This window comes from Gouania willdenowi, unplaced genomic scaffold (assembly GCF_900634775.1).
Source record: "Gouania willdenowi unplaced genomic scaffold, fGouWil2.1 scaffold_434_arrow_ctg1, whole genome shotgun sequence".
Classification (NCBI taxonomy): domain Eukaryota; kingdom Metazoa; phylum Chordata; class Actinopteri; order Blenniiformes; family Gobiesocidae; genus Gouania; species Gouania willdenowi.
Window position 1 is genome coordinate 94,432 of NW_021145195.1, and position 24,589 is coordinate 119,020.

At 35.5% G+C, this 24,589-nt stretch overlaps 2 protein-coding genes and 1 non-coding gene across 3 annotated transcripts; 1 reads left to right on the plus strand and 2 right to left on the minus strand.

Annotated features, from left to right (window-relative positions):
- Positions 1-1,682: 1,682 nt before the first annotated feature.
- On the minus strand, positions 1,683-4,701 carry LOC114460385 (uncharacterized). The gene is made up of 2 exons (XM_028442340.1): positions 4,471-4,701; positions 1,683-2,571 (listed from the first exon to the last, which is right to left on the minus strand). Exons 1-2 carry the CDS (start codon positions 4,497-4,499, stop codon positions 1,884-1,886), a joined length of 717 nt encoding a protein of 238 aa, XP_028298141.1. The 5' UTR covers positions 4,500-4,701; the 3' UTR covers positions 1,683-1,883.
- Positions 4,702-7,471: 2,770 nt separating this feature from the next.
- On the minus strand, positions 7,472-8,197 carry LOC114460382 (olfactory receptor 142-like). The gene has a single exon (XM_028442337.1). It carries the CDS (start codon positions 8,195-8,197, stop codon positions 7,472-7,474), a length of 726 nt encoding a protein of 241 aa, XP_028298138.1.
- Positions 8,198-18,172: 9,975 nt separating this feature from the next.
- On the plus strand, positions 18,173-18,291 carry LOC114460415 (5S ribosomal RNA). Its single transcript, XR_003673634.1, has one exon. It is a non-coding gene; the product is annotated as a 5S ribosomal RNA (ribosomal RNA).
- The last annotated feature ends 6,298 nt before the right edge of the window (positions 18,292-24,589 follow it).

Below are 24,589 nucleotides of genomic sequence, written 5' to 3' on the forward strand. Positions count from 1 at the left end.
GTTACAACAAAGAAACACCACAAAGAAACAACACACAAAGAAACAACACACAACAACTCCCGTCTGCCCTCTGTCCCTTTACCACGCCGTGTGAGTATTACGTCACCCACCACGGTCTTCACTCCCCGTTGTACGTCACGGGTACTATGGTGAAAAGAAACAGCTTCTCACCTCGTCAGTGCTCTCCCTGGTTCGTGGGACCCGTCACTCCCCGTCCGGGTCGGTGCTGGAACAAGCTGTGACCACCCCTGCAAAGGAGGGGGTGCCGGCAGTTTTACTAATGGTCCGGTTGCGCCCGCACCGATCCAGACGAAAAGATGTAAGGTCCCGGGTTGCGGCACCAGTGAATGTTAGGTCTAAATACGTTAAGACCGTTGCTAAAATGTGAATGTTGGGTCTAAATACGTTAAGACCGTTGCAATCACATCTCAGAGAGAAAAACACTATCTGACTTAAAAGGCGACCAGAGGCAGAGAGGTGCGAGCTGCAGCTCGGAGAAAAACCCAACAAAAAGAGACACAAAAGTCCGATATAAGTTGGATTGCTCTGATGGTGATGCCTCAGAACTAGGTATTTATTATAGAAAACATAGACCACACCCAGAGGGCTGTGCAACAGCGCTCTGGGTGCAGGATTAATACCATATATGGTAACACAAAAACTTTGGGGGAGAAACGGCTCATATGTCCATGCAGTGGGTCACATACCCACACTGGCCCAAACTAGTTTAAACCAGCTATGGTGGACAATGGATATGTTTTGCAAACACACACACACACACACACACACACACACACACACACACACAGTTAATCATGGATAATTTCATATTCTAACTATCGTTTAATCATTTAACTATAACTAATAAAGTAATAAAAACCACACAGACTATAACATATCTTACAACACACAGCCGCTCCCACCCACCTCTTCACCGATGCCTGCCTGGGTGATATGTATGGCTGGTTCTCTCCCGGCGGTGGAGATCGAGTGCATATCACCCAGACAGGCATTGGTGAAAGGGTGTGTGGGAGCGGCTGTGTGTCTCTCTGCTTGTGTAATGGTTGAGGTTACAAGGGGTGGGGTAAATTAGCATATGTGCGAAATATTTAAGTTCAACATTTAGATTTAGATTTAATATTTAGATATAAGATTAAGCATTTAGATATGATATATAACATTTAGATTTAGATTTAAACATTTAGATTTAACATAGGGGTGGGCGATATGGGAAAAATATCATATCACGATTTTTTTCTTTGTGAAATCACGCTCGCAATTTTATCACGATTTTTTTCACTCAAATCATTTAGACTATTTTAAAGTTATTTTAATAAAACCTTCTTAAAATCATCGCCCGAAATGAAAAATAGGAATAAAAGATAATTTAGGACAAGGTAATTACAAGACAAGTTATTTTAGTCCCAGTCTTTTTACTTTGTTTAACTAAAGTGGTGTAACATTAGCATTAGCAACACTTGCTACATAACATACAGCACATCAGTCTAGTGATTTATATTTGTTATTGAGGTAACACAATCATATTAATAAAATCCTACTTTAAGCAGTGTTTGAACACCTCATTTCACACAGTTTAGACAATCATATTCTTTACAAGATAAAATGTTACTGCTTTGGTTACATTAGGCCTGTGTGATATGGACCAATATTCATCTCTCTATTTTTTTCCTCAATATGGCAATAGGTGATATAAATTCCATTATTATTATTTTTTTTTTTCAATAGTTCTACAAGATAAACAATAATGGGTCATTTTTACACTTGGCACCTCATAGATTTGGGTGGGCAGTAGATAAGCAGTATTGTAGAAAAGGGGTGGGGGGTACCACCAGGTGACCACAACCAGCCCCTCCTCCTCCTCCTCAAGGCCAGCTGATTGGTGTAATGTTCTTTTTATGTCCAGAGACGGTTGCTGTACTGCTTTTTGTCACTGAGAATGTCCTTATTGGCATCGTTGCCCCAGAGATGGTCCTTGTTGGTATTTTTGACTCCTTTAGAAAGTTCTGGAGGGTGGAGCGGATGCTTGTCAAGAATAAGTGGTTTCCCTCATCAGAGAAATGAACTCCGTCTGGAATAAACAGTGATCGTTTGTAGAATCGCAGGAGAGGATGTTCAACAACGTCTCCTTTGAAACAGACAGACGCCCTCTTGACAAAATGATTGATGGTTTTTCTGTCCCTGATGATCTGGGACAGCTTCCCGTACCTCCAGGATCTGCGTTCATTAATGGAGGAGAAGATGATCTTCATTGCAGGGAATTTAATGTGCAATTTGGTAAAGTCCTCTTTAATAGTGTAGGCCAGACTATTTGCACTGTTTATGCCCAGGTTGTTTCCTCCGGCGTGAACCAGGAGGATGTCAGGGGGTCCCTGGGTGGAAAGCTGACCATAAAAACAAGGCAGAACTCCTTCCCACCTCATCCCTCCTTTTCCAAACCACTGCACGTTGGCGTCCAGTCCCAAATTGTCTCCAAAAAACTTTAGTGCAGCCTCCTCGCCCCGCCGGATGTAACTGGAGCCGATTATCCACACTTTGTCCTTTCTCTGTGATCTGTAACATAGACATGGAATCAGGTTAGGATTCATGAAAATAAATACAAAAAAGTACTCATCATTGTCGTTTAGCCTGTCCATGTTTTATCATCATATTAGCTGGAAGTGTGTAGTTCCAGTTACGAGTTAAGCCTCACTTCAGATTGAAAATTCTAATTAAAAGTCAGCTCTGAGATTCTTTTTCTCTCCAATGGCTACAGGTCATTACTTCATACAGTATAAACCAGTGGTTCTCAAACTTTTTTGACTCAAGTACCCCTTTTCTCTTATTTCTGAATCCAAGTACTCCCTTTTATCCGACTACAACATTTTATTCAGAAGTCTGTGAAAAAACAACTATAAAGCACAATGATGGAAACAATGAGTGATAACACACATTTGAAAGAATCTCATTTTGTAAATAAATAGAATGAAACAGTATTTAGTGCCTCCTGAATAGATTTATTTCTATAGATTTTACCATTTACGATCATCTCCTTCATCACGTGGGACCAAGACTGACCCTTGTATTTTCAGTTCATGTTCTAATGATTAGAACATAAACTGAAAATAATAATATTAATATTAATAACTAATCAATATCATTTCTAACATCATTTTGTGTGTTTTTAGTGTCTATTTTGTTGTTGTTTGTCTGTTCTTTTTAATTATTCACTATATTTTTCTCTTATTTTGTGTGTCTTTCAGTGTTGGTAACGTTACTTTAAAAAAGTAATATTATATAGTAATTATAACTATTAATATTAGTTATAGGTACTCACTACTTGATCCAAAAAGTAACTGAGTTAGTAACTTAATTACTCTATAATAAAAGTAACTCATTAACAAGGAAAGTAAGTATTTGCGATACTTAAAAAAAAAAAAAAAAAAACCGTGTGTCATTGTGAGGTGCTTCATTAAATTCTAGTTACTTACAACGGATGTGGACAAAGTCTTCACTCCTGGATATAAAGTACACTTCACATGCACGTTCTTGCCTTTGACCACAATTAAATTAAAGTAGTATTTGTATCGCCACCTTAAAAATAACAACTTTTCATCGGAATGCTCCACGATCGCCATCTCTGCATCTTCATCAAATCTGTAGTGGTTGTGTGTGTGCTGCCACATGTGTAAAAACACTGTCTCTGATTGGCTACCATGAAACATGACGCCGTCTTAGCCAATCATAATCGCTCACCTTGTTTTTAACCCACCTCCTCACTATAGCTGCATATGAAGCCAGGGGAGCTTTCTGATCACAGTTTATTCAATCAATACATGTAACTCACCGCATTTAATGTTCATTAACATTAACGGAGTTGTAATGGCGTAAAAAGTTTATTAGTTAGATTACCCTGTTACTGAAAAACAAACGCCGTTATTTTAAACGCCGTTATTTCAAACACTGGTGTATTTGTTGTTGTTTTGTGTGTTAGCTGGTAATAGTAAGTCATTTTCTCTCTTAGTGTGTGTGTGTTTGTTTGTCCTTTTGTATATTTTTCACATATTTTGTGTGTTTTTAATGTCGTTTTGTAAGTTTCCGGTAAAATTTAGTATGATCATTTTTAACAAGAAATAAACCTCATAAAACCCCATTTTTCAAAGCTTTCTATTGTTAATTTTACTCTATCTCTCTCAAGTACTCCCTGTAGTGCCATTGCCTCCCCCCTAGGGGTACACGTACCCCCCATTTGAGAAACACTGGTATAAACCATACGTTTTCATTATTTCTCCAACATGTGGAGTCTTTCTGATTGACATAAAACTACTACAAAACATTTGGAAGTGAGGCAGGACCATTTTCGAAATAAATATTTACAAAATTATGAAGGAAATAGCTCTAAATATTTGACTTGAGCCCCTCCCAAAAAAAAAATATAAATTAAAAAAACGAATTCATAAAAAAATGTCTTACCTTTCAAGCTGATGCTGCTGGGCCGTCATTTTTTCATCCAGTTCGTCCGGTTTCCTGTTTCCACTGGTAGAAATGTGGTTTCACCACAAGATGTCGTCTGATCAACACAGTTGAAGAAAATTTGTTTGAAGAGCTCCACAAAAATGGTGCTGTTACTCACAGAGATGATGAGCAACTGACAATAAAAGTGGACTGTTAGTAATGGACAGTTAGGCTTGTTCCCCAGGCAACCCAACCTCTCATCTGATTGGTCAACACAGTTTTTTCAGCTCAACAATTGCGTTTAAAGCAAAACAAAACATTTCAGGAAACAAAATGACAAATAATTTATTTTAAACAAACAAAGAAACAAACATACAAACAAAAAAAACTGTTATTGCGATTTTACAAAGAAAAACATTTTTTTGGAGGGGTGGCAATAAGGAAAAAAAATAAATAAAAATCACAATTTTTTCTTTATAAAATCGCAATCATTTTTTTTTTTTTCTCCATTCAGATCATTTAGATTATTTTAAAGTTATTTATCAATAAAACAAACCATTTCACCAACTTAAAATATTGCCCTAAATGGAAAATTTGGATACAAGATAATAAAAAATCATGTAAGCAGTTTATCAAACTGGTTCTATGTACAATTTACATCAAACAAAAATGTCGACAAGTTATTTTTAGTGACACAGCCTTTTTACTTAGTTCAACTAAAGAAGTGTAGCATTAGCAACACTTGCTACATAACAAGGCAGCATATCAGTGATTTTTTTATTTTATTTTTTTTTTTTTAGGTAACACTCATGTTAATAAAATCCTACTTTAAGCCGTGTTTCGGACCCCTCATTTCTCACAGTTTGGACAATTACATGTTTTACAAGATAAAACATTACTGCTTTGTTTACATTAGGTCTGGGTGACATAGACCAATATTCATATCTCTATATTTTTCCTCAAAATTGTGATAGGCGATATAAACTTTTTTTAATTTTATTTTTCAATATAGTTTTACAAGAGAAACAATAATTGGTGAAAGTCAGTGGATAAAAATGTCACAAAGAGCCTTTTATTAATCACTAGCAGCACAATATCAACATTTTGTGTCACTTTTGATTTTTTCCTTCATTGAGGCTGAAATGTGTGATTTAATATTGTCGTGTTGCTAAACCACATTCAGAACGTTGTCTCTTTAAGAAGTGTGTAAACAGTCCCAGAACCCATAAACAAGCCAGAACAAATGTAGTTTATACAATGGAGTGAATGAGTGTGTGTCAGGGTCATTATACTTTTTGAAATGTAATTTGTTTTTATTTGATTTGAGTTTTTCAGATGTTTTATTTTTTTAAGTTAGTTTGTTTAACTAACTAAATAAATAAAAAGCTGACAAAGGAAGTGGAAAATGAACATACATCATTTAAGACCTCGTTTACAAAATATGGACTTTTTCAAGATTTGGAAATTTTCAAGGTGTGGTCTGTTCCCAATCAAGCCTTCCCCACTATCTGACTGCTTGTACACAGAATGATTGTTGGTTTTGTCATGTTCTGTTAGTTAAGTTCAGTTATTCTGTGTCTTTGTTTATTTTGAGTCTCGTCTGGTGTTAACTCTTGTCTGTGTTTTAGGGATTCCTGCTTGTGGCTCCACCCCTCAGTGATGTCTGTGTGAGTGCTTGGTGATTGAGTAGCTCCCTCATGTTTGCACCCAGGTGTGGCCCATTCCTAATCAGGCCTCCTTCACTATTTAAATGTGTGCTTGGTCACAGTGTGGTTGCTGGTTCGTTGTATTATGTTGTCAGGTTTGTGGTCTCCCTTCGTGTGCAGTGTGTCTGGTCTTGCTCCCTGTTCCTGCTCCCCTCCTGTTTTTTGGATTTAAGTTTTGATTTTGAGAATAAACATGGACTGGTTCCAAGAACGTTATGCGTCTATCCTGCCTCCGTCTCTCCTTGCATTTGGGTCCACAACAACAGCAAACCGTGACAGGTTTATTGTCAAGAGAATCAGTGGACATAAAAGCTCCATCAGATGTGCCAATCCTAACTACTTGACAAATATTGTCAGTAAGGAATAATGACACACAGCAGCTTAAGGACACAGCAGGTTATTTTAATTAACTTTACTTTGCAAAATTCAAGACAAATGACAGAAATGGTGCGATTCACCCGAAGGGTCATTTACAAATCTTCCATATTACAATAAACTGTGTGTGTGTGTGTGTGTGTGTGTGTGCCTCATGTGCAGTGTGTGCACTCCACACATCCAACTATTCACCCCAGTTAGGTATGGGGTGCCGAATGTAAAGACTCGATCACTTTCTCATAGACAACATATTTTGAACATTTAGCTGACTTTCCTCACATTTAGCAATTTTTTTGCTTTTATTTGAGACAAATTCATGAAAAACATCATGTTCTATATCATTATTAAAAAAGTGTACTGATGGAAAACTAATCTAAATGTAAATATTAAATCTGAATGTAAATATTAAATCCTAATGTTAAATCTGAATCTAAAACCCACATTTCACACGGGGTAGCGACCGATTTAACATTTAGATTTAACATTTGGATTTAACATTTAGATTGATTTTTCATGTTTACACATTTTTACCAATGATATAGAACTTGCAGTATTACATGAATTTGTCTCAAATGAAAGCAAAATTGAAAAATTTGAGGGAAGTGAGCTAAATGTGTGTGTGTGTGTCTAACCTGTGGTCCTATGCATAGGAATGACTATGACACGTACTGTATATAGTAAATTATCAGTGAAATTGATTTATTTGTACATGTGATGAACACTAACAAGAAAAAGATAGGAAAAAAGTATTGTATAAATATTTGTTCAATAGAAATGTAACTATTTCACCTTTGTTATGTACAACAAAACAACTTCTTAAGGCGTTTAAATATTTCTTTCATTTTGAAACCATAAATAATTGGATTAAAGAGAGGATTATATAAAACAACCTGTAAAGTCATGATTAAGTGCACAATTTTGGGAAAGTTGTTGTCGAATCAAGCGAAAACGACATCATATGTACCTAAAGCAGTAAAACACAATAAAACCAGCAGATGAGGTAAACACGTCTCTGCAGCTTTTTGTCTCACATCGTTACTGCTTTTGTAGACAATGAAAAGTATTCTAGCATATGTGAATAAAACAAAAAACACAGGACAAATACCCAATATAAACATGCAAGACACCAAACCAAATACTGATATCACTTTTGAGTTCACACAGTGTAGCTTAAAGATAGAGTTGGTACAGAAAAATCCTTTTATAACAAAATGACAGACTTTCTGCTTGGCACTCAACACAGTGGACACTGACATTTGAGAAGCAGGCACAAACCAGGCAAAAACTAGTACAACAACCACAGTCCTGTTAGTCATGATGTTTGGATATACCAGAGGCTTACATATGGACACATACCTGTCAAAGGCCATGGCTGCCAATAGTAATAAGTCTACAATACCTAAACAGTAACATAGGAAGTACTGAAGAAGGCAGACTGAATAGGATACAGTTTGTTTCTCAGATAGAAAATCAATCAGAAGTTTTGGGTAAATGTTTATACTGACTAAAAGTGAGTTTACTGAGAAAGCTGCAATGAAAATGTACATAGACTCATGAAGGTTTTGATGTTCCCAGATAATATACACGATAATAGAATTACTGTAAATTGATAAAATGCACAGCGTCAACACAAGGATAAAATAAAGATATCTATAGTTTTCCATGCCTTCAAAGCCCTTCAAAGTGTTATATATGTCTCATTGAATTCCTCACCCATCTCACAATTGTGACGAATCACAGATTTGTCTCTTGACCTGTAACAAGAACAAATGATTAGGTTTAAAGTGCAACACCTGACATACCAGTCCTCCAAATTACCTCAGGTTCTCATCATCTATGTCGGTCAGACAGAGGGATTAAGTTGGAGCAAAGTTGTTATATAGCATTTCCTTTCTCTCCAAGGATCTCATTAACCTCAGTAACAACTTACAAGGTTAAAGAAAGGCAGAACTTCATTTGTGCAAAATCTTGCAGCAGCAAGATCCGGCACCTCCCAGATTTTGACCGGCACTTATTTCATTGTAGGTTTTTTGATAATATTTTGAAGTATTTCTAGTGCAGTGCCTATAGGAAGTATGTATTGCTATAGAAAAGTGGGAGGTTAAGTAGATTTTTCATGAATGGCCAAATTAGGTTTTGTTTGAAGGTGGGACGTCAGGGACATTGAGCTTTGTTGTGAAATGTGTAGAGTGATAACTATTGTGTTTTCATATGTGACATCGTTATTAACTGAGATTCTAGCATCTACCACGGGGGAAGGAATGGCGTACGTCACCATGAAAAATCAGCCAATCACAAGCTCCACAAATATACACTGCTTTCACAAAGTGTTAAAGGATGTAAAGTCTGTAATAAATGTGTCTAATAAGTCATTAGTGAATACCAGAAACCACATGAGTGAGGATGAAAAATTAAAATAAAATATGTTATGAAAATAAAATGTACATGTCTAACTTAAAAACAAGCATTTGGAAATTAACAGTAAATATGCAACGTGTTGACTTGTATATGAACTGTAAGTATATTAAATAAACACGTGCTTAATATATCCATTTATGTTTTAATTTAGACTGTTTTATAATTTAGGAATTAGGGCTGGGAGATATATCGAGATTTAAAATGTATCGAGTTTTCTGTTATATATAGTAGTTTATTTTGTATCAAAATACTAGTTTTAAGAGTCACTGCTTTTACTTCTCAGAACAGAGTCCTAACTCAGAGCTTCCCCATAACAAGCCATATTACAGATTACATATCACTCACACATGCTGTCCCTTACAGGAGAAAAAAACAAATGTTGCACATATTGAGCAGCTGTTTGTTCGCAAATGAGCCTGTTTAGCATTTTGGATCAGCAAATTTAACCCAGAATTATCTTTCTTCTCAGACTTCATTCGAAATAAAAATGATCTAGATTTATATCATATGTCACCATTTTGAGAAAAAATATTGAGATAAAAGTTTTGGTCAATATTGCCCAGCTCTAGTAGGAATGTTCACAGCATTTTAATGTTAATAAAGATCAACCTACCAGATTCTAATCACATAATTGTATTTAGTAAGTGGTTGACAAGTGGCTATTTTAGATTTCTTCTACACATATCTTAAAATAAAATACCCCCTAGTACATATATGTATAGACATTATATACGTAGACGCCACATCGACTGTAGAGGGACACGTCTACAGCGCCGCCATCTTGGAACGGTGCTGGTGGAGGCAGCGGTGCATGAACATGTAAGAAATAATATATTGTTAGCAGATTATTATAGCTATAGTGAAATAAACACAGACAGGACAGACAGAACCATTGATGTTATGAATCTAGGGTTCCTAGCAACAACCTGTTACACAGAAAAAAACAGACTTACTGCAGTAATTGATGGGTTAGAAAGAATTCAGCATCTATTAGAGCTATAGACTTTTTTTGGTTCTTTTTTCAAACATAAAATTTAAGAGTAAATGTTGCTCTTTACATTTTTTAGCTTTACAGTTTCAGGGATGTCTCTCACCTTCCTCAGAAGCATCTCACTGACAGCGTGTGAACCGGCACGTGTGGCACGCCCAGCGGAGCTGTCAGATTCACCGGGCCCAACGGATCCGACCGCCCCGCTACGCTCGCCACAACACCAGCCGACTATTTTTTTGCCAAACTGTAAAGCTAAAAAAGGTAAAGAGCAACATCTGCTCTTGAATTTAATGTCTGAAAAAAGAACCAAAATAAGTCTATAGTAATAAAAAGACATGATGAATGTATTTGAGCTATCTAATAAAGCTAATAATAGGCCTAATTAATGATGGGATTATTTTTGTTGTAGACAATTCTTTATCTCTGGCTACATTGCTCACATGTTTAAAGTTTCCCAAAGACAGTGGTTTAAGGACACAATGGGAACGGGCAGTGAAACGGGAAGATTTTGTGGCAACTGAGAGGTCCATGCTTTGCAGTGAGCATTTCAACACAGATGACCTTGACAGGACAGGACAAACTGTTCGGCTGAGACAGGGAGTCAAATACTAAATACTCTTGTAGATAGTTTGATTGTTTATGTTCTTGTTCCTTGAATGTTTCAGTTCTTTGGCTACAATAATAATAAAGATGATGATGATTGGGACATAATATTATTAGTGACAGTAATAATAGTAATAGTACTAATAGTAATGGTTATAATAATAATAATAATAGCAATAAAAATAATAATAATAGCAATAAAAATGATACAATGAGGATACCAGTCACTATAATTTAAAATATTAATAGAAATAACAATACAATAATATGAGAATATAGAGATAATTATAAGAAAAGCAATAACAACAATAATACAGTAGTAGTACATCTATACAATAATAATAATAATTGTCAAATGCAATATATGCAATGTTATCAATAAAAACCTGACCACGCTTGAACGTTTTCTGGGTTCCTTTTGTTTTATTTAAGTCTATCTATCTATCTATCTATCTATCTATCTATCTATCTATCTATCTATCTATCTATCTATCTATCTATCTATCTATCTGTCTATCTATCTATCTATCTATCTATCTATCTATCTTGTGTAAACACATCATTCCTCTATAGATGTAATGTACTGTAGGAGAAATTACCACCGTTCCAAAATGGTCACCCTGTCAGGTTCTGTTTAGTTTTCTTTGTGTTTAGCCCTTGTGGTTCTTTTAGTTATTTAGTCTTAGTTTATTCTGATTTTTGAGTATCTCCTGTGTTTACTCATGTCTTAGTGTTTCCAGGTGTTCCTGCTCATGTCTCCACCTCCCGGTGATGTCAGTGTGTTTGGGTTCTGACTTCATGTTTTCCACCCAGGTGTGGCCCATTCTCAATCAAGCTTCCCTCACTATTTAGCTGAGTTCATGGACACAGTGTGATTGCTAGATCATTGTCTTACATGTCTTATGTCAACCTCCTCGTGTCCTGCAGGTTTTGTTCCCTGCTCACAGTTTTCCACACCCTGTTAATGCACCGCTCTAGTGGGCTGCAGCAGGCAATGTGGTGTCTACGTATATCAGAGGTCATTAATCCTGGTCCTCAAGGGCCACTATCCAGAATGTTTTAGATGTTTCCATCTTCCAACACATCTGATTGAAATGACCAGGATCATTATCAGGCTTCTGCAGAGCTTGATGATGAGTTATTCATTTAAAATCTTGTATATAAATGGATGTTTCAGAGTGTCAAATACTTTGTAGAAGTCTAGAAAAACTATAACTACCTCTGAGTCCACATGTTCAGAATAATCAAGCAAATCCAAGATTAGTCTAATGTTATTACTTATGTGTTGATTTGACATCAAACCTGTCTGTGTTTCATTCATGATTTCGACAAGATCTCTTTTTATGTGTCTGGCAAAAACAAGTGAGAATTATGTATAATCAATATTTAGGAGAGTATTTGGCCTCCAATGTTCTATGCATAAAGAATCATTGTTTGGTTTGGGAATCAAGCTTATTAATCCTTGTTTCAGAGTGGCTGTCATTTCTTGATTAGCAATGCAATCTTTGTACATATTCATTAATGGGAATTCAATAATCTCCCAGAAAAATAGATAAAACTGTGACTAAACCATCAATTCCAGGATATTTACCTTTTTTCTAATGTTTTAGGGCTTCAATAAGTTCAAAGTTCGAGAGAGGTTTATCACAATTCTTCTTGAAATGATCTGAAATAGTAGGGATAAATTCTTTGATTGTATTAAAAAATTCCTCACAGTGTTCTGAATTGAATATAGATTAATATATTTTTTTATAGAATGAACAAACATATTCTGAAATGTCTTTAGGATTAGTGTTTAAGTTGTCGTTAATTTTAGTGCCGACATATTCATTCTTTTTTATTACGTTTTTCAAGTGCAAAGAAATAAGTCAAATTTTGTTCTCCATTTTCCAGCCATTTAGCTCTAGATCGTTTATAATTTGACTGCATCATTATATAATTTATCCATTTCTTTTTAGAGTTGTATTATTTTTGTTTGCTCACTTATAGAAAGATTCTCTTTATCTAATAAGGGCTTTAAACTATCCATAACTCCTCTTTCTTTTGCATTGTTAATTTTCTTTATTTCTTTGCTACGATGAATAGCAGTTTCTCTAATTTTGAATTTGAAATACTCTCATTTTTGAATATTATTTAACTTTTCATTATTGAAAATATTTAGTGCATTTTGTTTCACAAAGTGTTGAAAGATTGTATCTTTAAGTAAGTTTTTATTTAGCTTCCAGTATCCTCTTAGATTATTATTTTGGTTTCCTTCCCATGCAAAGTCAATTTAAGTTTATTGTAGTTGCAATGTTTCATTTTTCTTTACCATGTCATGCTGTGAAACGGACACTAGATGGCGACACTAACCTGAAACGTAAGCGGTGCGCACCGGACGTGCCTCATAATCCAACTGAATGGAGAAAGAGTCACATGTGTCCGGCTTTGCTGTGTCTTCCCTACACTTACAGGTTAGTTTCTCACCTTTTATGTGAGTACAGGTGTTTAAAACATAATAGGGTGCTCCAGTGATAAGTTGCCTGTTAGCTAAAATGTGTGTAGAAATGTAAGTTTCATGCTACGTGACGAGGAGAGTAAGCAAAAAGGCGGTCGACACCGTAGTAAGTGTGTACTTTACCTATTTCTATTGGCTCCTGGTCATTTGTGGGTTGTTTTGTGGGACAATAATGTGTTTGTAGTTTTATTTTTATGTGTGAAATATGATGTGTGAGTGCAATACATTGTTTGGTTGTTTAAGCTAATGCTAATGTAGGGATACAAATGTGCTACAACTGAAGCCTAGGTTTAGGGCCTGTACTTAAACTGAGACTGTTGGTGTGGTTAGAGTTCTTGGGTTTGGTGACAAGCCAGTAGTTAGTCATGTTTCTGATTGTTAATAAGTTGGTTAGTTAATGGTGTGTGTGTAAATCAATAACTGCATGTAAGGTTATTCTATTTCATTAAGTCAGACATGTCCAAAGTCTGGTCTGGGGGCCAATTGCGGCCCGTGTTCAAATTTCCACTGGCCCGCAGCCTCTGTCATGAAATCAATAATATGTGGCCCACCGGCACCATTGACCACAGTTTTTAAAAAAAATACAAAAACCAATTTTAGATTTCACTGAATAAGACATTTGAATAAGAGAATTGTTGGTGTTTACATGTTTTGAATATACAGTGAGCATTTCATAGTGAATAATATGTAATGTTGCACTTGAACCTAGATATATTTAATATTCCAGGAAGTTTTTTTTTTTTTTTTCCAGACATGTTTTCTTCATTTTGTGATCTTCACATAAAAAAGCATGATTTTAATATAAACTTATTTAGATTTATTTGTGTTCCATATGAATAAATGAGAAGTGTTCCATTTGCAATACAACATTCAGAAAATAGTTTATTTGCATTTGATGTTGATGGTTCAAAGAATTTTAAGGTGAATGGTTGGCCCCCACACATTATTGCCTCGCTAAATCTGGCCCTCTTTTCAAAAAGTTTGGACACCCCTGCATTAAGTAAATACTTAAAATATGTTTAGTTATGACAAAATGTACTCTCTTAATTAAGAGGTTAAAAACAAGGTGTTTAAACATGAATATATAAATGATTGGTGATACAGTTAGATGACATGATTGTGAAGAAATAAGTTGATTTTTGGTTTTATACTGAATTTCATATTTTTGTGAAAATATGTAAAATGGACATTTTGTGTAAACAATAACATCTGTGGTTATAACAGTGCTTCATTGCAAGCAGAAATAATAAGAATAATTCATAAATACAGAAAGGGGTTTATTTGAATGTGTAAATAAATATAATCCAACTGAATGGAGAAAGAGTCACATGTGTCAGGCTTTGCTGTGTCTTCCCTACACTTACAGCACTCCGCTCAGGAGAATTATCTATACATCTGCTAGCGGAGACCAGACCGGGACCTGCAACACATACAAGTGTTAAATCTGACCATTAACAAATCGGTGGCTGTCTGTGGTTTTATGACATTAAGAAGTGTTCTTTTTATTTGGTCTGTTACTTATTTGGAGTGGTTAGCATTAGCTCTTAGCCCAGTCTGTGTGTCGGTGTGTTAGCTTAGCATAGTTAGCTTTAGTTGAGTTTCCAGTTCATAATCGTTGCTACAGGTTCATCTCTGTCCCTGTGTTTGTGGAACTTTGGGTGGACATGACGGAGGAACTTGAATGTGTTCCCTTTGTTGGATGGTTGTCTGGTTTTAACCAAGTAGCGGTCCATGATGTATCGCAGCACGGCAGCTTCAGGTAGCCGTGACGATCACCTCACACACAGACAGACAGACAGACGGCGGTGTGTGAAGGGGGCGGTGGCGGTGCACGTCAGAGCTTCCGTAAACAATGTTCAGCTCCAGAAAATAATAAGTTGACAACAAACAAGGACAGTTTTGTCCCGTGGAACACGTGTTTTTTTTGGTAATTTTTAGCTAAATTGAGGGACAAATGGCCCGTGGCCTTCGATAATTTCCGACATGGGAATTTATCGTTTATATCGTGAGATGACAAATTCTTACCGGTGAGAATATTTTTGATGATAAATCATAAACGATAAAATATCGCACATTCCTAGTTTACAATGACTTAAACTTTGTTATTCTTGCCGTATATCACGTGACTCTACACACACACTCTATTGGCTGATCCCAACAACAGCTCTAGGTGACGTTCAATATCAACAAGGAAATTGTAAAACAATTACACCACAAATACAGTAATAAAATAAATGTGAGAGGGATTCTGGTTCATTATTACAAAAGCTGCATTTATTGTCGGTGTCTAAAAGTTTGGAGAAATACAAATTGGATGGAAAAATGTTGTGTAAGATTTTAATAAGATTTTCTTTAATCCTGTTATTAAAACAAAATTTGTAAGGCAGTGTCCAAGCCTTTTCTCAATTAATGTTTGTAAAAATGTTTCCCCAAAAGGCCTTTTTTCTTGGAGATATTTTCCTCTTTTCATGAAATGTATTCTGTATATGTTTGTTTGTGCACTTTCAGTCCATGATATTTAAACCATTTACCATTAGAAGACTTTCCACTCTTAGGGTTTCTTGAAACTGAAGGTGACTTTTCATTAAAAGGAATAAATCATCAGGAATAACTTTGGTTACAATGTTAAATTCTTTGCTAGTAACAGGGAATGATTTGATTAGTAGGAAACGCTTATAGCTTAGTAATGCTCCTTCAGAGTCAAAGAGATCACTTATAGAAATAACACCTCAATCAACCCAGTTTTGTCTAAATATTGTTTTCCTTCTGATCGTAATGTTTTCATTATTCCAAATTATAGATTTGTGTGGGGAGAAATTGTGAGAGTAACATATTTTCCAAGCTTGAAGAGCCTGTTGATAAAATTTACATAATTGTAATGTTAATTTCGGCTATATTGTAATTACAAGTGAGTAGAAAACGAAGACCACCAAGATTGTTAAATATATTATTTGGAATAAAATACCAGATAGACTCTCTCTGCTGCTTCTGTTCCGGGTCCTTCTGGCCTGGGGTCAGGTCCCTGTTGGCTTTTAGGTACTAAAAACTTCTTTTCTCACATCTTCAGTGGTTTCATTGAGGGATTCTGGGAGGTTCAAAAGCTTCAGGTTCCAACGTCAACTGTACTGTTCAGTTTCTTCAATTGTTTTAATTTTGCTCCAGGAGGTGTTGATTCATCACATGCATTTTGTCATTAGTTGTCTTTGTCACATTCTTGTATGGCATTATAGAAATACTGTCCTGTTTAAGTTTGTCGTATCTTCTATTGAGTATACAGCATCAGTGCCCAAAACATTCCGGAGCTCAGGCGAAACGATGCGCACCGAACGCTATCTTGGCTTCCCCCCTTGTTTTGTGTTGTTGTATAACAAGTTAACAGTCAGGAAATGACATGTGTGAATTGAAGTTTCTTCTTCTTTTTGGGATTTATTGGCAGTTTTCACTCAGGTGCATTACCGCCATCCACTGGTTACAAAACTGACCGAAAGACTGATTTTTATTAGTCCGGACTCAAAACGCCACTCACTTTGTTCTTCTTCTTCTGATGAGACGCTCAGAGCCCTTTTTTCTTTTTTTAAATGGATCCCAGGGGCCCGATTTCTGTAAATTTCCAAATTTATGGGGAAATAGTTTAGTGATATATCGATTCAAAGGCAATTGAACATAGATTAGGATTTTATGTTGCACAATTTGGTGCTGTAAGTTTTGCTCGCTTCGAATTCAAACCTCCACAGGGGGGCGCCATCACCACTTTACTCCAAAAAATCTTTTTGTATCAGTGTTATTTTCAACGCACGCATGCACAAAATATATTTACACGTCACCCATTATAGCAGACATGGGCAACTGGTGGCCCACGGACTGACTTTGTGCACCCCCAACAGTAAGCGCACAAAATGATCCAGAATATATTTACACAAAACAACTCCAAAACATACAAAATCACTATGACGTACACAAAATGAAGGCAAAAATATACAGATGGACTGCAAAAGTACATGTCTGAAAAACAGGAAATGAAAAAAAAGACCATTTGAAAAACAATACTAATATTAAAATTACAAAAATTGGATTTTTATTTCAATTCAACAATTAATTTTCTAATGATTTAATTTTTATAATAGTAGTATCTTGAAAAATTATAAAAATAATATTTTTTAATTATCATTTTATTATAAAAAATGTTAACTTTATTTTTTAATCTAGATTTATGTTTGAGGACGTGCACTTATAGATTACAATTCATTGAGATTGTGTGATGGTGTTTTAATTTGAAAATGAATAGTAATCTAAACAATTATAAATGTAGTATTTTTTTTTCCCTTTTATAATGAATTAACTATTTGATGATAACATTTGTATACTTTATTTCCTATTAAGTTACATTTATATTCGAGGACATAAAAGTTTAAAATAAAGTTGTACGAATTTGCGTGATGGTGTTTTAATTTGAAAATGAATATTAATCTAAAAACTTACAAAAAATATTATTTAATCATTATGTATTCTATTAATTAACTATTTAATTATCAATGTTTTCTACTGTATTTTTGAACTAAATTTGTTTGAGGAAGTGAACGTATTGAATAAAGTTTTTTGAAATTGTGTTTTAATTTGAAAAAGAATAATAATCTAAAAAAATACAAATATAGTATTTTTATTTTTAGTTAATAATTAATTATTTATTGATTTTATTTTTACGCCACCTTTTGTTTTTTAACTACAGTTATATTTGAGGCAGTGAACATATAGAATACAGTTGTTTGAGAATGTGTGATGGTGTTTAAATTTAAAAAAAAAAATAGTATCTTAAAAATGACAAAAAAAATAAACACAAATGTTTTTAACCAGCATGTTTTAAATGTTTATTTATTTATTTTTTTTCAATTACTAGACATTCCAGGCCACCACGCGTGGGTACACGGCCCCAAGGTTGAAAAACACAGGCGTACAGTTTGATCAGTGCAGAGGGAAGGTGGAGGAAGCAGCAGCAATTGTGAGCGCAGGCGCACTTTGTGTGAGGGAGCAAGGCAGCGTCTGCAAAGGATCAATGTGAACCGTGCCTCAGACACACAGCACAGCTGTGGGTTAAACGGAGCTAGAAGTAGGCCTTTAGCGGCTGCTTCTCTCGCTTACGGCCATACCACCCTGAAAACGCCCGATCTCGTCTGATCTCGGAAGCTAAGCAGGGTCGGGCCTGGTTAGTACTTGGATGGGAGACCGCCTGGGAATACCAGGTGCTGTAAGTTTTGCTCGCTTCGAATTCAAACCTCCACAGGGGGGCGCCATCACCACTTTACTCCAAAAAATCTTTTTATCAGCGTTATTTTCAACGCACGCATGCACAAAATATATTTACACGTCACCCATTATAGCAGACATGGGCAACTGGTGGCCCACGGACTGACTTTGTGCACCCCCAACAGTAAGCGCACAAAATGATCCAGAATATATTTACACAAAACAACTCCAAAACATACAAAATCACTATGACGTACACAAAATGAAGGCAAAAATATACAGATGGACTGCAAAAGTACATGTCTGAAAAACAGGAAATGAAAAAAAGACCATTTGAAAAACAATACTAATATTACAATTACAAAAATTGGATTTTTATTTCAATTCAACAATTAATTTTCTAATGATTTAATTTTTATAATAGTAGTATCTTGAAAAATTATAAAAATAATATTTTTTTAATTATCATTTTATTATAAAAAATGTTAACTTTATTTTTTAATCTAGATTTATGTTTGAGGACGTGCACTTATAGATTACAATTCATTGAGATTGTGTGATGGTGTTTTAATTTGAAAATGAATAGTAATCTAAACAATTATAAATGTAGTATTTTTTTCCCTTTTATAATGAATTAACTATTTGATGATAACATTTGTATACTTTATTTCCTATTAAGTTACATTTATATTCGAGGACATAAAAGTTTTAAAATAAAGTTGTACGAATTTGCGTGATGGTGTTTTAATTTGAAATGAATATTAATCTAAAAACTTACAAAAAATATTATTTAATCATTATGTATTCTATTAATTAACTATTTAATTATCAATGTTTTCTACTGTATTTTTGAACTAAATTTGTTTGAGGAAGTGAACGTATTGAATAAAGTTTTTTGAAATTGTGTTTTAATTTGAAAAAGAATAATAATCTAAAAAAAATACAAATATAGTATTTTTATTTTTAGTTATTACTTATTTCTTGATTTTCTTTTTCGCCCCCCTTTTGTTTTTTCCCTCCCGTTATACTTTGCGGCCGGGCCCACTATCGCCTCCGTTGTTTGCGCTGTGTGCTGGTGTGTCCCTTCCCCCCACCCCTCTCTTCCCCCTGCCCCCCCCCTCCCCCCACCTGTTTTTCCCCCCCCATGTTTTTTTCCATGTTTTTTCTTCCTTTTTTTCCCTTCCTCGCCATCCAGGCCCCCCCGCGTGGGTCCCCGGCCCCACGGTTGCAAAACACAGGCGTACAGTTTGATCAGTGCAGAGGGAAGGTGGAGGAAGCAGCAATTGTGAGCGCGCAGGCGCACTTTGTGTGAGGGAGCAAGGCAGCGTCTGCAAAGGATCAATGTGAACCGTGCCTCAACACCAGCACAGCTGTGGGTTAAACGGAGCTAGAAGTAGGCCTTTAGCAGCTGCTTCTCTCGCTTACGGCCATACCACCCCTGAAAACGCCCGATCTCGTCTGATCAGTGCAGAGTGAAGGTGGAGGAAGCAGCAGCATTGTGAGCGCAGGCGCACTTTGTGTGAGGGAGCAAGGCAGCGTCTGCAAAGGATCAATGTTGAACCGTGCCTCAGACACACAGCACAGCTGTGGTTTAAAACGGAGCTAGAAGTAGGCCTTTAAGCGCTGCTTCTCTCGCTTACGCCATAACCACCCGGAAAAACGCCCGATACTCGTCTGATCTCGGAAGCTAAGCAGGGTCGGGCCTGGTTAGTACTTGGATGGGAGACCGCCTGGGAATGGCTCACGACCCCCCCAAATCCCTATTCTCGACCCAAAAAAACCTGGATCTGATCTTTGAGGTCTGCTGCCTCCTGCTGGTCAGGTTGAGGAACAGCAATAATCATTGTAAATCTAATTTGACTGATTATAACTCCTTTTTCCTTTAGGCCAACACTGTTAACTATTCATTGTTTCATTGTTTTTACAGAGAAGACACACTTTTAAATAACAACACAACAATTTTATTATATAAAATATGACACAATTCACAAGTAACAAAAAATAATTCTAACTTTACAAATATAATCAATATAAAACAAAAGCAATAATATATACATGTGCTATCATACAGAAATGCCAGTATGGCTTTCATCTATAAAGTTGCCCAAAAAAATATATAATAAAAATGTTTATCAAAACCTAAATGAAATATAATTGACATAGCTATTATAAAAACATATATACAGTAGATTACAATGTAACAAATATTCAATAATATACAGATGGATAATGTACAGAGGGAGAAGCAACAGGTGTGTCAACAGTCAGTGTTAATGGCGACACCTGTACTTATTCAGCTGCACGCCGTTCAGGACCACCGTCTTCACGGCCACGTACAGCTGAATGCCAGGGGGATCCTGTTAAACACAACAGCACACAACATGGCTCTTAGACTGGTGTGCCTTTTTTAATTGGTTTTTTTGTATTAACACACGAAAGAACAAATAAACAATCGGTACAAAAAATGTTTTGACATAACATAGCACATGGAAAAGGGAAGAAAAGAAGAAGAGAAAAAAAGGAGGGATAATACATATAAAAAAATTGAATTTGTTGTGTGCATCTTGAAATAATATAAAGGTGACTCGACTCAGATTAGTGACAGATTAGCACAGGATAGTGAGAAAAAAAAACAGAAACCCCCCAAAACATCACACTAGCAATACTAATGATGACAGTAAAGTATATCTACATATTTACATCCATAAAAATGGCACAGCTTTAGTTAATAGACAGAAGGTGTTAATTAACGGAAATATTAATAATTGCAGCAACAGTAATGAGGAAAAGAAAAAAACAGGAGGAAAGTAGCTAAATTTCAACAATAAATCATCACAATCTTAGTTGTCTTGTAGCATTGGCATGAATAATAATGTTAATAAACAATGAAATATATATCTAAGAAAATACTAAATGAATAAATAAATCTAACTAACATATTAACATATTAATACCTTAAACTTCCCCGTGTTAAATCAAATTGCAATATAAAACTGATGCATTATTATTATTATTATTACTATTATAATTCATGAATAAACCATTCATCAGACTGGAACAACATTAAAATTACACAACAATCAGCTAAGACAAGATAATTATAAAGATAATGATAAGATAATTATAAAGATAATGATAAGATAATTATAAGATAATGATAAGATAATGATAAGATGAGCCTTATTTTTACCACAATGGGGAAATTCTCGATGTTGCAGCAGCAGTGGAGAGTTAAAAACGAGTAAAGAATGATGACAATAATATAATATGCTGTAAGTTTTGCTCGCTTCGAATTCAAACCTCCACAGGGGGGCGCCATCACCACTTTACTCCAAAAAATCTTTTTCCCTTTTTTAATGAATTAACTATTTGATGATTACATTTGTATACTTTATTTCCTATTAAGTTACATTTATATTCGAGGACATAAAAGTTTAAAATAAAGTTGTACGAATTTGCGTGATGGTGTTTTAATTTGAAAATGAATATTAATTTAAAAAATTTCAAAAAATATATTTTTCTTTTAATAAAAACTGAAAACGGGTCCCACAGACCCGAACACCACACAAGGGTTAAGTAAGTGACTGGAAGTAGCCTATAGAAAAGCCTATAGAGAAAAGAAGATGGAGTTTAAAGCAGCGTCTCATTCAGCAGGTGAGTTTATTTTCTTCTTCTACTTTTTTTTTTTTTTTTTTTGCTATTTCTACAGTCTGTCTATTTTTTCTGTATCACATTCAGCTTTTTGGTGAACATTGAATGGATGGGTTTTGTATATGGTAATAAACATGCTTGTACAGATTGTTTGTTTGTGAGGTAATAACATACATGTACTGTATGTCAAATGGATTGTATAGTTATAACATTTATGTATACACATGGATTGTGTGCAAGGTTATAACATGTACAGGTTTATTTACAATATGTACAGCACAAAGACATGATGGTATGAACATGTGAAAACTATGCCTGACAAATGTGAAAAATGTAGTCTGTAATTCTTGGTGTGTATTGATATTATTACTGTTAGTGTTGTTTATCATTTATTAATGGTGTTGTTTTTCATTTGTTTCTCACTTTATCATTCATTTGTTGTTGAGTTTACCTCACATCCATGTTGTTCTGCGTGGGTGTGTATTATTATTATTATTATTATTATTATTATTATTATTATCACTAGTTTGGTCTTAATTTACTATTATTATTATTATTATTCTCTTAATTTCTTTTCTTTATTTGCCGCTCTTTGACTTTTTAATTGCTCTACTGGGATGATTAAAGTTTTTTCAGATTCTGATTCTGAATCTGAAAATCATTTGAAAGTTTAATGTTTTTCAGCTTCCGTTAAGAGACCTGGGTTGGATCCACTGTTGCCTGTCCTGTGCATTCTGGACACAAGTGTTCCACACGACAGGCAGCAGTGTATACTGAAACCAACAAAGGAGGCTAAGACATGCCAGTCATTGAGACCGTCTGAATCAAACGAGGACACTCGACTGAGGGATCCCAATACAGCTTGTGAGGAAGGTAATATCTTTGCATTACTATCACACAAGCCCTGACACATATCCATAAAGATATGTTTCCACCTGATCCATCCTGTGGGCTGTGCACTAGAAGTTCCTGCCTACGTACAGTATTAACCAATCTATTGTCTAACATTTCATCCAACATTTGCCAGATTTTTACAACAACACCATCAGAAAAGCAGTATCTGGGGCAGCACATAATCCCATTTGGGAAATAATGTGGCAAAACTTTTAAGTGTCTCGTAGAAAATGACGTGGGATACGTTAAATTGTAAGTGTTTTTCACGAAAGAGAATCAAATACTTTGTATAATTTGTTTTTCTTGAATTAATTGTCATGTTCTGTATGCTGTAGTCTAGTAGACCGTCACATAAAAGAGAGCCAGGAACCAGGCAGGAAAGCACAAAATAATGAATGGGTGAAAAACAATTGGGTGAAGGATTCCCTGCTCCAATTTGTTAAATTAATCCCCCAAGTCTCCTGTCACCTGGAGGTGAATGTGGACAGAGCCATTTATGGCCAGGGTCGCTTCAAGTCCTTCACCTTTCAGGAAATGTGGCAGTGGTACAGCCTCCACAAGTGCCTTCAAGCTGACCCTCAAGCTGGAAGTAACCATGAGAGGAAGATGGCCCAGGAGGGTTTCTGCTCTGTGCGTCAGTGGCTGGTGATGAAGGAGGACGACATCAGCACAAAGACCATGAAGCGCTTCAGGTTGTACATCCTCAACAAAGAGAAAAAAGAGAAAGAGGGAGGTTAAGGTGATGTAACTAATAAGCAGAGTGCCTTTTATAAGATAAGATTTAAGACTATACTTAATCAGAATCAAAATCAGCTTCATTGTGCTCACACACACACACACACACACACACACACACAAGGACCTTTACTTCAGTAAACCGTGCTCTCTATGAACAAAGGTATGACATTACATATCAACATTAAACACAAAACAAGCAGAGACCAAAATGTACAAGACTAAATAATAGAATAGTGCAGTGGTGAGTAGTGCAAAAGATGTTGAAGTAACTTGGTAATAAAGATGTTTGACATATAGGATGATTTACACAAGGTAGAGTTTTACAGTATTTACATTGAAGGTATGCATAAATTGATCATTTTGATTAAATAATATATACAGTCTATATTCATACATACATATATACATACACACACTGAGCCAGGTCTGACACTGTGACTGTTTAGTGTAACAAACTGTACTTCACAGAAATCTCTCCAGAAAGTGACCCCGGCTGCAGCAACAGCATCGTCACAGACAGTAACACCTCCTGCAGTTACAACTTCCTCCAGCTCCTCAGTCTCCAAAGCTGACGACTCTTGGACAGATGATGCTTTGCTGGTTGAAGCTCTCACCACTTATGAAAGTAAATCCTTTTTTTATTGATTGATATTTTAAAATGATGTAATTCAAAATGTGTGTAGAATTTCAAATATAATATAAATGAAACTGTAAATCTGTTTGGAAAAACACAACCTAAAAAAACATTTGAAGATGGTTGAAGCCCATATTATTGTCATAGTTTTATTTCTGCCTGGATATGGATTAGTGGCTTCATAACCTTGTCCCTCATTTTCTTCCAGCTGCTGTTGAGAAAGAGGCTCAGCCAGACCTTCCACAGACCGCTCAACCAGACCCCTCAGAGACCCCATTTCACCATCACCAGTATGGACATAGTTCATAGATCAATCACACCAAGCCTATCAACATACATGTTTATACGAATACTCTAATCTTTTGAAGGCACCTCTTTCAGCTCCTGGT

Bases quoted from the DNA above. Each gene is read 5' to 3' on its own strand.
- LOC114460385 (XM_028442340.1), bottom strand. From the start codon at position 4,499: ATGACGGCCCAGCAGCATCAGCTTGAAAG. The intron at 2,572-4,470 runs GTAAGACATTTT...TCTATGTTACAG, and splicing joins CAGCAGCATCAGCTTGAAAG to ATCACAGAGAAAGGACAAAG.
- LOC114460382 (XM_028442337.1), bottom strand. From the start codon at position 8,197: ATGGAAAACTATAGATATCTTTATTTTATCCTTGTGTTGACGCTGTGC.